Source organism: Chenopodium album, chromosome 22 (genome assembly GCF_948465745.1).
Source record: "Chenopodium album chromosome 22, dcCheAlbu1.1, whole genome shotgun sequence".
In the NCBI taxonomy this organism is placed as follows: domain Eukaryota; kingdom Viridiplantae; phylum Streptophyta; class Magnoliopsida; order Caryophyllales; family Amaranthaceae; genus Chenopodium; species Chenopodium album.
In genome coordinates this window covers 13,240,283-13,254,695 of record NC_137855.1, presented here as the reverse complement: position 1 = coordinate 13,254,695, position 14,413 = coordinate 13,240,283, and the positions used below count along the sequence as shown (strand labels likewise).

Here is a 14,413-nt window from a genome sequence, read left to right as displayed (position 1 = left end):
AATGTAGCTTTTGATGATGTATCTTGTAGTGTATTCTTATGTGGTGTTTTATGCTTGGAATATGGTGTGTATGATCTGCCTTAATGGCTGGTCGTTGCTCCCCTTTTATAGGCCTTTAAGTGGTAGAAAATCGGTTGAGGAAGATAAGGATGACTTCCTTGATTTTAATTAGGAGGTTGTTTGTTGACTTCAAGACTTGGTCCCTTGATGAATGTGGACTTGGTTAGGCTCCATATCCATTGTAACAACTTCATTGAGTGGTTAAAGGCTGCCAGATCCTCTCCTTGATTATAGGATCCACTAGTAACAACATTGACTTGTTCCGCAACTTTCTGGCGTCGCACTGCGAGACGCGTCATGGTTGGACGTCGAGTGTCAGCGTCAGTGTCATCTTTAGACGTCGTATGTCTGAAGGACGTCGGAGGTCACTGGAGGTCAACGGAGGTCACTGAAGGCCTTTAGACTTCTCTATAGTTGTCGGGCGTCGAGTATTGACGTCCGTCATTAAGGTGCGTCATTGACATTAGCTATTGCTTGGAAATGGACATTAGTTTCCTTGGCATTCCCCATCTTATTCAACCTGAACACCAAGACTCGTCTAACATACAGCCGTCTTGGTCATAGGACAACACTTAGGCCTTTACTTTGTGTCGTGAGAATTTCACCCATAACACATATGCCGATACAAATCTTTGACCAATAATATCCTTAGTTATCAATATATATAAATTACTAAAATTGAAAAATAATTAATATTCTATTTTTTGTGTGATAACTCCAACAAGTATTTACAAAACTATATTTTTCTTATGCATGCATATATCACAATTAGTAAAAGTATGTCAAGTACTGGATAATGCAAAAAATGTTAATGGAGCACTTATTAAAAAAACGGAGGAAGCTGAGTAACAAAGTTTATTAATAAATAGTTGAAATAGTTACATATCAAAAGATTATGTAGTTAGATGTTCTTAACTTCAATTTTCTCCCTTTTATTTTTATTGAACTTCTATTCACCTTTAAAAATAAGGGAAATCCCCATTGGTACACTCCAGGTTTCAACTTTTCCTAGCGGTACCACATTTTTTTGACTTCTTGGTGATACACCTTAGTTTTTGACTTATTAACTGACGTGATTAAGTCTGTTAAGCAGACGTTAATAACTTAGTTTACTAGCAGGTTAGGTTTAATATAAACTAAAAAGACTTATATGCCCCCATTTAATTCCTTTCCCTCCAACTTTTCCCCCTTAAAATGCCTGTTATTTCCCACCAAAAACGTTCACTCTAAGACTTCTTTATAAATGCGCCACTTCCTCTTCTCTTCTCCATTTCATTTGTCCTCCATTGCTGCAATTTTTTTCTCTTCTCTTCTCTCCACTTCCTGTTCTGTATTTCTTTGACATGGCTAATTCTGCAGGTACTGGTTCAACTTCTGGCAGGAGATATGGAAGATCCATGTGAGTCAAACGCATTCAATGCAACTGCAATCCACCAAGACATGCAGACATTAGGGTTTCTAAGTCGATTTCGAATCCAGGGAGAACATGTTACAAGTGTAGGCATTGTGGCCTGGTTTGTTCATGTTGGTTACCGAAGAACAAATAATGGAAATATCTTGATGAATCATCCAATGTGAGAGTGTTAAGAGAGGAATTTATTGATTTTACCGAAAGAGCGTATGAGTTTGCAAGCTACGTTTACATGGTTGTTAGGATTGCTCTTGTCATGTACTTGATCCTACTCTTTGTATCTCTAAAATGAGATTTGTGTACTGTGCCTTTTACTTATGCCATGTAATTGTTAGATTATGAGTAGTTAAAGGTTGTATTTTGTGGGTTAATGAATGGAAATTTCGAACAATTGGCATTTATCTGTGTTTCTTAATTATGGGTTCTTTTACTTTCCATTGAATGTAAATAGGGACAAAATTAAAATTTAAGGACAACTTAAAATAGACAAAATGGCCACAGTTGGATATACTTATATAAATATCATAAATAGGGATAATTGAAGATGTTTGGGAACATTGGTAAAAACACATATGTACCAACTAGACAAGTTAAGTTCAAAAAACCCAAGATAAAAATGTTTCAACGCCTAATCTACTACTCTGTAACACTTAAAAGCTTTGAGAATTTGAGTTTGCTTGGGATATGTTGACTGACTAGCTAGGCATTTATGATGCTGTCAAAACTGTTGTTGCATCAGCTAACAGCCTGCCTTTCTTTCCGTGTGCTTTCTTGAAAGATGCTAGCTGCAGGCTTAGTTGCTGTTGATAAGTGGCTATAGACTTATTTACTGCTTTTGCTGCCTTTGCTGCATTTGATTGGTATCTGACCCTTGGGTTCTAGATGACAACAGGCTTAGATGCCTTTAGCTCTTTCCCAGTTAAGCCTCCCTTGTAGGTTGCTTTACTATGCCCAAAGCATCCACACTTTGAGCATTTGACTGTTTTGCTTCTTTTGCCTAGTTGCACTTCTCCTTCTCCAATTCCCTTTTTCTATTCCTACTTGGTCTTCCAATTCCTCTTTTCATCTTAGGAGGCATTATAATTCTGCCTGAGTCATTAGCAGGCCATTGGTTAGTGTCTGGTACTGGGTTAATGCAAACGTTATATGCTTGCTTATATGTCTTGACAGAGTACCAGGAGCTAACAAAGTCATGTTGGTCCAACTTTGCATCAATTAGGGCCCTAATGGAATGCCTACATGGCACTCCTAAAAGTTGCCATGCACCACAAGAACAAATTTTCTTGTTAAGGCTTAGAGGGAACTAAGATCTACCCTCATGGATTTCATACTCTCCTTGGCTGGACTTGAAAGCTCTACAGTTTGAGCTTGATGACTTCCCTATTTGTTACACCAGTTTCACAATTTTTGGGCAAATGTCCTCATCTTTCCAAGACCTTGCATTCTCAAGCCTTGTTGCAATTCTCACCATACAGACCCTCCTGCATAGTTGTACATAATTAGATATGATTGTCCATAATATATTCACATTATCATAAGCACAAAACAATGTTATGTACAAATGTTACCTTCTAGCAGAGTTAATACAGGCCTACACCTGGTAACTCCAAGTGTGGAGTTAAAGCTTTCCATAAAATTGGATGTATTGGTCTCATTGCAGACATTAGGGTTAAATTTATGCTTACTCCACTTCGACTATTCTCCCAAATCTGCAAACCAACACATGACATCATCACCTCCCTCTTTCTTAAGCTTCTCCATAGCTTTCCTGAATGTGAAAGCTGAAGTTGCATTGCATGCTCTCCAAAACAAAACATACATCAAAGGGCCTGGAAACTTCTTTTTGTAATTTCTACTGAGGTGTCTACAGCAAAACTTTCTGTCAGCTTCTGGCTATACATTGTCTAAGGCTAATTCTACTCCCTGAAACAATAATGAACAAGATTAGTATGCTCTAAAATACAAATGTTATCCTAAACAGCAAAAAATTCAATTAAAACTTAAGTACTTGCCTTTTGCCTATCAAAAATGATAGTCCAAAGCTCCCTTGAAGATTCTTCAACAATTTTCAACAAATGCCAGAAGAAATAGCTCCATGACTCCTTGTCTTCTTGACTCACAATAGCATAGGCTATGGGAACGATCTTATTATTGCCATCTATTCCTACAGCGGATAGCAATAGTCCCCCATAATTACCTTTTAGGTGTGTTCCATCTACACCAATCAAAGGCCTAACACCTCTAAGAAGCCTTCTCCACTTTCCAGTGAAGGAAATGAACGTACATATAAATTGGAGCTGCTTAGGTAGTGATTCAGTTTCTTGCCATGAACAAAAAGCTTTACTTTCAGGGTTTGTCTCAATGCACATTTTAGCATAGACAAGCAACAAGGAGTATGACACATCATGGCCTCCAAAGAATTGTTCAATTACATAACTCTTTAACCGATACAAAGTAGACTATCTCATGTAGATGCCATATCTTTGGAATAGAAGTTCATTTAAAGCTTTCCCACGAATGTCAAGGTTATCTCTAATATTATCCACTCAACATTGCATATGGGGTTGTATGTCTCTAAACCTCTGCAAGTGTGTACATTGGGCCATATCTTCTTAATTGCCCACATTTTTCCATCTGAAAGTCTGGTTGCATGCAACCTCCAGTCACAACATTGAGATTGGCACACTGTTGTATACCTCTTATTGTCAGCATACTCCACATTAATTGCTAATCTCTCTTGTACAGTAAAGTCCTTAATAGTGTCCTTAAAGTGTGCCTTATCAGTGAAAATCATCCATGGTCTTAATATTATCTTCCGAAAATCAGCATCCTCATACACCTCTCCATTCTTGTAAAGTCTCTTGAAGTAATCCTCATCATCTTCATCATCTAAAAAGTCAAACCATTTCCTAGGTTTCCAATTATCCTTGATTTTAGAAATCCTTTGAAGCTGAACCAATTCATCTGCAGGCACATCACCCTTTGGTTCTACTTCTTCTTCACTATCTTCATCTGAATCACATTGTCTATCTCTAGATGAATCACTTTGGACAACAAAATTCATTTTCTTCTCACCTTTAAACCAGATTTAAGGCCCTTCACCTAACCTTCAATCAAACCCAAACTATTGCCTCCCTCCTGACTATCATGCATACTAAATGAATCACTTTGAACCACAAATTCCATTTTTCTTCACCCCTTGAAACTAGAACTAAGGTCCTCAAATTCTGTCTCATTCTCACCAATTTTAGGTCCCTCCACCTAACTAGAATCCAAACCAGAACCTACACCAAGCAACCTTCTCTCATTGACAGTACTGCCAATCCTTAACCCCTTCCTAATTGTTGTGATTAACCAATGTGCTACTGCAGCTTTAACTAATTATTTATTACGATCAAATATTTTTATGTTCCGTATTATTTAAAAGTTTAAAGTCCGAATATTACGACATTAAAAGGAAAGGATTTTATACTTTTATGAGTATTCAAATTAAAGTTCAAACATTTCCAGAAAAATTGAATTCAAGACTATCATCAAATAATAGCCATACGGCATCTACAATTATAAAGAACTGTAAACCACAGATTTAGATAAAATATCATAACTTTTACAATCAAAATCATAACTAATTTGCCTATTTGGCATAGCTCATACTCCACCGCTTCAAGCTTGACACAAGCAATGATTTTCGATGTCTTTGCATCTTTTTAAGTTGAGACCTTCACAACCTGCGCTGATGTTTTGATCGACCAATTGATGACAAATCCCAAGCCTATAGGAATCCAAATCACCTTCCCAATTATTATAAGAAACCTAGAAATTAAATTCCCATCCATGGATGAGAATCAAAATCCCAGAAAATTGGGACAAACTCTTACAGATGGAGAGAACAAAACAAACCAAAACGTAAAACAAAACAAAATCTAAATTGAATAAAAGGAAAAGGGTCAGAAATAGTCTAATTTCTTCAATAGTCTAATTTCTTCGGAAATTAGACTATTTCCAGCCTACACGGCCAAGAAAATTAAACCCTACAAGAGAGGAGAGAGAAGAGAGAGAATATCTATGAATATATGTGTACAGAGTACTCCGTATTTGTTAAGCCATATAATGTATATAGTATTGGGCCACCGTATAAGCCGTAATCTCTACCCTTAGGTTGTATATATACTTTGTGCATAACGTAATACAACACTGAAAAATCTATTCTCACTATTTTGACATGTTATCAGAGCCTCTATACTCTAAACCCTAAATCAATAAATTCTCTCTAAATTTTTTTTTCTCTTATCTCTACTTCTCTAATCTCTACTCTCTAATCTCTACTCTCTAATCACTATTTTTCTCTACTGCTTAATCATCAGTGGGGGAAGACGGCGAGTTTAATTTCATTCAAATTCATATTAATTTTTTAATTTCATTCAAATTCATATTAGTTTTTTCAATTTTACAAGTTTTTCCCCAGATTTTGGGTTTCAGTAGCCATAAATTTAATGTAATGGTAATTCAAGTACTCAATTCAATTTTTTGCCAATTCCGAGCTCAATTTGGATCCTTAAGGCTAAACTGGCCGCTAAAACCTTAACCGAACATTTTTCGACACGCAAACCGACGAAAAAACTAATTTGGACTGCAGTTTACAATTTATAACAACTTTTGAGCTGCAATTTGCAATTTTGTTATTAAATGGCTGCAATTTGTAAATTTTCCAAATTATCATGATATTAATAAGTGTGACGAAATTTTAAATATTATATGACATATATCATATGATTTTGAAATAAGAAATGAAAACTAGAACGAGCCCTAGAACAATAAACAAAGACTAACGAGCCCTCGATTTTTTATTCATTTTTTTTTACAGGGATTTTTTATTCTAAATAAAAGTATCCTTTAGCATTTTTTTAAAAAATGTATTTTCTCAAATATTTAATTTTATTATTTTTTATTTGAAATAAATATTTATTTTTATTTTATTTCTCTTCAAATGGTCCTTATTTTTACCTTTTTTTTTTTTTTTTTTTTTGAGAAATTCTTATTAGTAATACTTTTACTACAAATACATTAGGAAAAAAAAATAGCCCTCCATCTATAATACAAAATGACCCAAATTAAAAATAATTTCTAGGAAATAACTTAAAAAAAGATAGTTATGCACTTATGCCACATTAGTAGCTCCACCCCCACAACCCGTAACATGGTCTAAAGCAATAAAATAAAAAATAAAAGTTTTGCTGTAGCCAGTATTCGAACCTGGATCTTTGCTTAATAAGATTTAGCCAATGTGCTACTGCAGCTTTTAGTTATATCCATTTACGGAAAAAAAAAAAAAAAAAAAAAAAAAAAAAGAAGTTATATATCAATATTAATATAAGAAGCGATAAATTTAAAAAAAAAAGAAACTAATATTTTGCTGCAGCAAGGAACATGGATCTTTCTTCTTAAAATTTAGCCAATATGCTACTGCAGCTTTCAGTGATCTATATTTACAATCAAATTTATTTATACCAATCAAATTAGCACATTTGAAGGAAGGGATTTCACATTTTTCATGAGTAATTAACAAATTGTTTCAAAAAAAAAAAACCATTTCCAGAAAATTGATTTCAAGACTTTCTCGCTCTCACTCAGGTAAATCAATGTTAATCCTAATACTCCCTCCGTCCCCAAATGATAGTCCCTTATGGGCAAAAATCACGGGAATTAAGAAACTTAAATAAAAGTAGTAAAATTACATTGGAAAAATAAATTTACATTGGGTATGTAAAATAGTAGAGAGAGAAAGTAATAAAAGTACATTGGAAAACAAAATTTATATAGGAAATATAAATTTGCACAAATATTGTTGTAATTAGAGAGAATTTTGATAAAAATTGATAATATGGGTACTTGAAAAAAGCAAATGGGACTATCATTTTGGGACTAAAAATAAGCCATAAGGGACTATCATTTGGGGACGGAGGGAGTATCATTTTTCCAATTTTTACAAGTTTTTCCCCAGTTTTTAAGGTTCAGTAGCCTTGAATTTAAGCTAAATTTAATGTAATGGCAATTCAATTAGTCAAATTCATGTTTAAATTCTCAAATTCTGTATCATTTAGTTCAAATTCAACAATAAGGACGAATTCTTCAGTACAATAAGCAGCTACATACATCATATAATCGAATACATACATAACTTTCTCTATAAGCTAAAATATACAAGGATTACTATGCTTGCATTTTCTTACTCAATACTCATGTATATACAGGTACTTGTAATTAGTGGTGATGATGAATGGGTACATCCCGTGTTTATGGTAAAACTAGAAGAGAAACTCTTGGAAAAGTAGAGCGTTGTGCAGCTGACAATGTAACCACAAGTAAAAAAAGCAAGCAGAGAGCTATACAACCAAGCTGAATATTCGTATTACACGAATGATATAAGAGCCTGTCGTACACATAAGGACTCTGGTAGTCTGCTTACTAGAGTTCCTGCAGAAAAATAAAAATATATGGCTAATGTCAGCCAACTCTCAAATTTCACAACTTACTCCCTAAGATTCAATTCAAATTTAATTGTAAATTGATGATTTAAAATTAGTTTGAACAAGTCATAAAAACCAAAGAAAATCCAAATGTGTTCCTTTCTTTTATGCAAATTCAGATTACTTGTGATGCAACTACAACTATTTACATAATGGTATTTTTAAGTGCTTCTTCTGAGATATGATAGGTAAAAATAAATAAAATTCGTTAAAAAAAACATAACAGTGTTTTTAGTTTGCATTTACTAGAAGCAGCTATAAAACAAGAACATCAATATATATATATACTAGTTATAGATATAGCAAAGAGGTTACCTATACTGAGGAGACATGATCCTCATATAGTCATATCACTATCCGATATAAGTATTTGAAATGTGCGCGATTTTATGCCATTCAGGTCCATCGTCTTCGACACACCTTTCTTTCAAAAGTGGGCATTTAACAATACCAAGATGCTGTAATTTGGAGATGTGCAGCATGGTTTGTTTTGAAGGTAGATATTTCAATTTCTTGCAATCCCTTAACCACAATCTCTCAAGAGATGACAAGTTGCCTATCCACTCTGGAACTTGTTTCAACTTGACAAATTTCTCAATCGTGAGATATTGAAGGGTAGTAGGGAGGAATTGCTGAGGCAGAGACTTGACGTTTGGGAAATCTGTCAATGTAAGGTCCCTTAGAGATTGGGGACATGTAAGGCTGAAGTCCCATTCATCTCTACTATACCCGCCAATTCTTAGGTACCAAAGGCGATGAAGTTTTGGGATCCACTGCAGACTTGAAGTCGTCAACTCCCCCACATTAACCAAATACAATTGTTTAAGTCCTTGCAATTTGCTCAAATTAGGAATGATGGGACACTTTATCAATGGGCACTTCTGTATCCACATGAACTCCAAAGATGTAGATTCCTCTAGACTCTCTGGCATCCTTTCTAACCTTGCACATTCCGTAACTCTCAAGTTACGTAGAGAAGAGAGGCCATCTGGAATACAAGCGAGCAATGGGCAATATAAAATCTTCAATTTGGTTAGAGACATCAACCCATTGGGTATAGTCTTCACTTTCTCACAAGCTTCTACTATTAATCCCTCCAGCTTAGTACAATTTGCTAGCTCTCGAGGTAACATCATCATTTTCTTCATTTCTTGTACGCGCAGGGACTTGAGACAAGGACTATACTTGATTATATCCAAGGGTTGAGTGCCACCAACGCACACAAGTGACAGATGCTTCAGAGATTGAAATTTTAAACAAGGTATCGTTTCCAGTTGTGGGCAATTTACAATCTTCAGAGTTTCAAGTTTAGGAAATAGAATTGCCCCCTGTATTAGTGATGGTGGCTCCCATGTGGTCAACCTTTCGAAAGATCTAATGTGGAGCTCGCTTAGAGACCCAAATAATACCTTCTCTTCTGTAGTCCTAATCACACGAAGCTCTCTAGCATTAGAGTTGTTTCTTCTACTTTGATAAAACGCCTCCCCTATACATTCTAAATCATCGAACTTTTCTAGGAACAAGATCCTCAGAAAAGGTAGTTGCCCAAACGAAGGAAGTTGTAGGCATCTACTGCAACTTCTTAGTTCCACTTGTGTGAGATGTGTAAGAGGTGTTGAATGACCTCCTTGTTTTACAACCATTGTCATCATCCACGAAGGAAAGCCCACACCCATAAATCCTTGTACAATTAATGTTTGTAAGTTTGGGTGAGGTTCAAGGCTATCCAAAACATCCTCGTCTATGTTGAATCTGTACAAACAATGATTGTTAGTCGTCTGAGATGCTGCTTCTCTATCTACACCGCCCCATTGCAAATGTAGAGTCGTAATCTTGTCCTTCCTTGCAAGGCCAGCTTCTCTTGCTGCTTCTCTGTTTTTGACATGTTCAAGGCCACTAATTTTCATCTGACCTTTAACTTGATCTAAAGGTCCTAGTTCATCAATGGTCCATCCTTCTCCATCAAGCAACTCAATCCCAGGTAAAGTTTGAAGGTTAGTTAATTTCCCGAGTTTTCTTGATGCCAACATGGAACCTGTTGTTGTCTCTATGTGTCTTAAGCTTTCCAACCTATGCAATTCCTTGGGTAATTTTCTCAATTCATAGCAACCTAAGAGTCTCAATGTTTGTAGCTGATAAAGTTTGCAGATTGACTCAGGTAGTGCATGGATTTCATTGTTAGATAGGTCAAGATACCTTAGATGAACAAGATTACCAATATTTGATGGAACCTCTGTTAGCTCGGCACCAGTCATGATTAACGTTCGCAAGTATCGTGCACAGCCTAAATTGGAGTTGTTCCAGGAGCTTGGCGCATTCTTCCAGAAACATAAGGTTCTTAGCTTGCTTCTCCTCAAACTTGTAAAATTTTCAGACTGTGTTTCATCGTCAACTAAATTGAACGCCAAATGTCGAACATGGGAGACATCTGCAAGCTTGATTTCAACTTTCCAGACCAACAAATCGTTCTTTAAAACGTAGGCTGCAAGATCATGAACTAAATCGTGCATCTTGTACCTTATTTTACTGCATACTTTTTCTTCTTCTAAGAATGAATGATTTAGCAAAGTACTAAAATATCTCTCACCAACCATTTCCAACGTCGAAGTGGAGCTGCTAGTTACAGATTCATTATGAAGATATCCTTGCGCCAACCACAAAGTAATTAATTGGTGCTTCTCCATCATATAATCTTTAGGGAAGATTGCACAATACGCGAAACATTGCTTTACATACACATGATTCAAATGGTTGTAGCTCAACAATAATGATGGCAGGATATCGTTTATATATTCTGGTTGGAAACTCCATAGTTCACTATTCTCTATCGATTCCCATTCATATGCATGCTTCTTTGACTGTAATAAGCCACCAACTGCTTTTATCGCCAAAGGAACACCCCTACACTTGTTAACAATCCTTCGCCCAACATCCTCGAAGAGATATTTAGGTGGTGTATCAGTAAAAACTCGCTGCTGTAATAGAGCCCATCCCTCGTCTTCTGATAATCCTGGCAGTTTGTGTTGATAGAAGGCATTTGCTTTCTCCGCGATATCAATACTACGGGTGGTAATCAAAATTACACATCTTTTTAGAACACCAATACTCAGCAATGCATTTTTGAAGGAATCCCAAGAGTCTTGATTGTTTTCCCAAACATCATCAAGGACAAGAAAGAATTTTTTCCCCTTCAACTGTTGTTGCAATTTACTTTTAATTGCACCTGTGTTTTTCAAGTCACATTTGGTTGATGTAAGATGTTCAACCATTTCATTCAAAAGTCTGTCGACATTGAAATCCTTAGATACACAAATCCAAACTTTTTTCTTGTCAAAGTGCCCATCAACTTTCGCATGTTCATACAGTCTTCGAGCTATAGTTGTCTTGCCAATACCTGTTTAAATAAGATAGAAGATTAAGCTATATTGATTACAAGATCCTCGTATAAATTAATTCATTGCATACAAGCATACAGCAAATTTGTAATCAGGTGCTAGTTAAAAGTAACGAAACCTCCAAAGGCATAAATATTCTATGTTCTTATATGGTAAAGATTAGTGATAAGACGCATATGTAATAAAGTGAAAATTTTACTATAGGATTGCAGTTGAGACTTGAAAGTAGAGGGGAATGATGGGCCCATGGGGCTCGACTTTCTTAATTCAAAGTCACAAAATGAATTCTCCACCAACTCCATCAAGTTTCACTTGGTCAGAGTTTAGAGTTTGAATTTTTATTTATTTATTTAGTTATTTATTTTGTAAGGTAAAATGAATTAAAACTTTTTACAGTGGTCGTTTGAAATATGACTATCATAATATATTAATGATTATATAGCTCATAATTAACGTATTTTTATCCAAGTAATTAATTATATTACTCTATTTTTGCTATAACATATTATTATCAACCTTTTTTTAATTTCTTAAATTTTTAGTTTTATTTATGTAATTTTTACTCTTATTTTATAGTTTCTCAAAAATATTTATTTTTATGTTGGATTAAAATTATCAAAAGTTATATTTGCATTGTAGAAATTAGAATACCAATTGTGTCCAATTTATAGTGTGAAAAAATAGATCACTCATATCATTTATCATTAAAATAATAAGGTAGTCATATTTCAAACGACCGCCGTAGAAACATGACCATAATGAACCGACAATTCTAAGTACATTAGGGGGTGTTTGGCAAGTGGGAATTGAGGGTGGGATTGGGAATTTTAATTCCAATTGAAAAAATATGCCTTGTTTGTTTGGTGGGAATGAGAATAAAAAGGGGTTTGGGAATGGGATTATTTATGGGTGATTTCCCACCATTTTATTACCTAGGGGGGATAGGTAATAAATGGATGGGAATGGAAATAGGAAGAAAATGACATTTTTGCCATTAATGAAAAGAATGAAATAATAATCTTAGTAAGGATATTTTTGTAAAATTGTTATTTATTCCCTATATATTCCCACCCACTATCCAAACAAGGTATTGACATATTTTCATGTATTCCCATCAATTAATTCTCAATCTCATTCCCACCTTTTAATCCCCAAATTCCCATTCCCACAATCCAAACGCCCCGTTAGAGTATAGACTATAGAGTGCTATGAATGAAAGTTGGTAAAATTGAGCCGATATAATGTAGATAATTTTAGAAATTTTATTTTAATATTAAAAATTAATTAGGAAATAGTTTTGCTGTTTTTTTTTTTTTTTTATCTTGCTACGATTGGTACCAAATCAATAAATTTGGCACCAAGGGAAGTCAACAGTCAACTTGATACAATATACAAGTACTTCTTATGGTACCTAACATTTTCTTATTTTTGTTACTTTTTTTAAAAAAAAAAAAAATAAAAAAAAATTGATGCATCATACATGATAGTGAAATTGTTACAAAAATACAAGACAAATGACACCAAATAAATTAATAAATTTCTAAAAAAAAAAAATGAATACATAATACCAAATTGCCTTGCATAGTAGCATTCAGTACCAACCACAGAAATAAAAAAATAAATAAAACAAAAAGGAATAGACGACCAAACAAAAATACTCCGTATCTATAAGCATGAAATTTTTGTAAATATATCAACAACAGTGTGAATCATATATATTTAATAAAAAGTTGATTTATTTATAATTTTGTCATTTGATAATTAAATTTTATTTATTATTTTAATAAACGGGTATTTTCGGATGAAATTTACCTCCTATTCCCACAATGACGACAGTGGATAAACAATTAACTTCCTGGGTGGAAGAATTGAGAATCATATGCAGCAATTTCTTCTCATCAGACTTCCTCCCAATGAATTCAGAGCGTGTCGCAGCAGCATGTTTCCGATTTTGATGCAATGCTTCATTATCAACATAGCAGCCTACAGTAGTCGATGCTACTGCTTCTCTTGCTAGAGGCGCCTTCTGTATACCGTTTCTCATAGCCTCGTTGTCCAACTCATCCAACTTGGAAAGAATCTCCTGAACCCGATGACTCATCCGAATACGAAACACAACGGGGTTTGTAGCACTACTATAAAAGTTGGAGAACTTTTTCTTGAATGATGGATGGTTGTTCTTCAGCTCAATTTTTCTACGAAGTAACTCGTAATCATAGTCGTCCATGAGTTCATCAGCAGAATAGACCACATCAGTGAGTTTTTTGAGCCAAAGATTCACAAAATTGCTCTTCTCCACATATTTGGCACTTCCCAAGTCTTCCAGAAATGCCTGGATGTCGGAGAATCTGTTTAGGAGTATATTAAGTTGATCCTTAAAACCCCAGGCAAGTGTAATCTCCTTCAACACCCGAGCTGTCACCGCCTTCGTCACGGCTTTCGCTGCATCTAACGCCAACCATGCTGCTAAGGCTTCCGCCATGGATCAACTAGCTGTATGCAGTTTGACTGTTTGAGAAAGAGAGATTGAGAGAGTAAAAGACTAGAAGGTGTGTTTGTATGCAGGGATGATAAATGAATTAAATTAGTATAAATGTAATTCATTTAAATACTAAGGTCTGACACAGGTTCCCAACAATTACTAATGAAAATACTCGTAGTATAGTAGAGGGGTTGTACTGTTATTTAATGTTTTTTTATTTATATTTATGTTCTTTTATTTATAGGTACTCGTAATGTTATTTTGGGTATGGTACACCTGCCCGTACGAATTACATATTGCTAGACCCTGTTATCTCACCTTAATAAAATAATATTACGTAAAAATAATTTCAGTTAAATAAAATTCAGTTTTCTTAAAGAATAATTATAATAGAATATCAGTAAAAATAATTTCAGTACCAGAAATACTTGCGTGGACCTGGTCCACAATAATATTATTGTGGACCCGAGCTTTATACATACGAAACTGATATTACATTGAACATAGTGACCCTTATTTTTAACATAGTGACTCTTAT

The 14,413-nt window shown here is 34.7% G+C and overlaps 1 protein-coding gene across 1 annotated transcript; it reads right to left on the bottom strand.

The window, feature by feature from the left end:
* Positions 1-7,804: 7,804 nt before the first annotated feature.
* Positions 7,805-14,051, bottom strand: LOC145605429 (putative disease resistance protein RGA3). The gene is made up of 3 exons (XM_081661481.1): positions 13,206-14,051; positions 8,314-11,392; positions 7,805-7,945 (listed from the first exon to the last, which is right to left on the bottom strand). The coding sequence occupies exons 1-2, from the start codon at positions 13,873-13,875 to the stop codon at positions 8,352-8,354; spliced, it is 3,711 nt and encodes a 1,236-aa protein (XP_081517607.1). The 5' UTR covers positions 13,876-14,051; the 3' UTR covers positions 7,805-7,945; positions 8,314-8,351.
* Between the last annotated feature and the right edge of the window lie 362 nt (positions 14,052-14,413).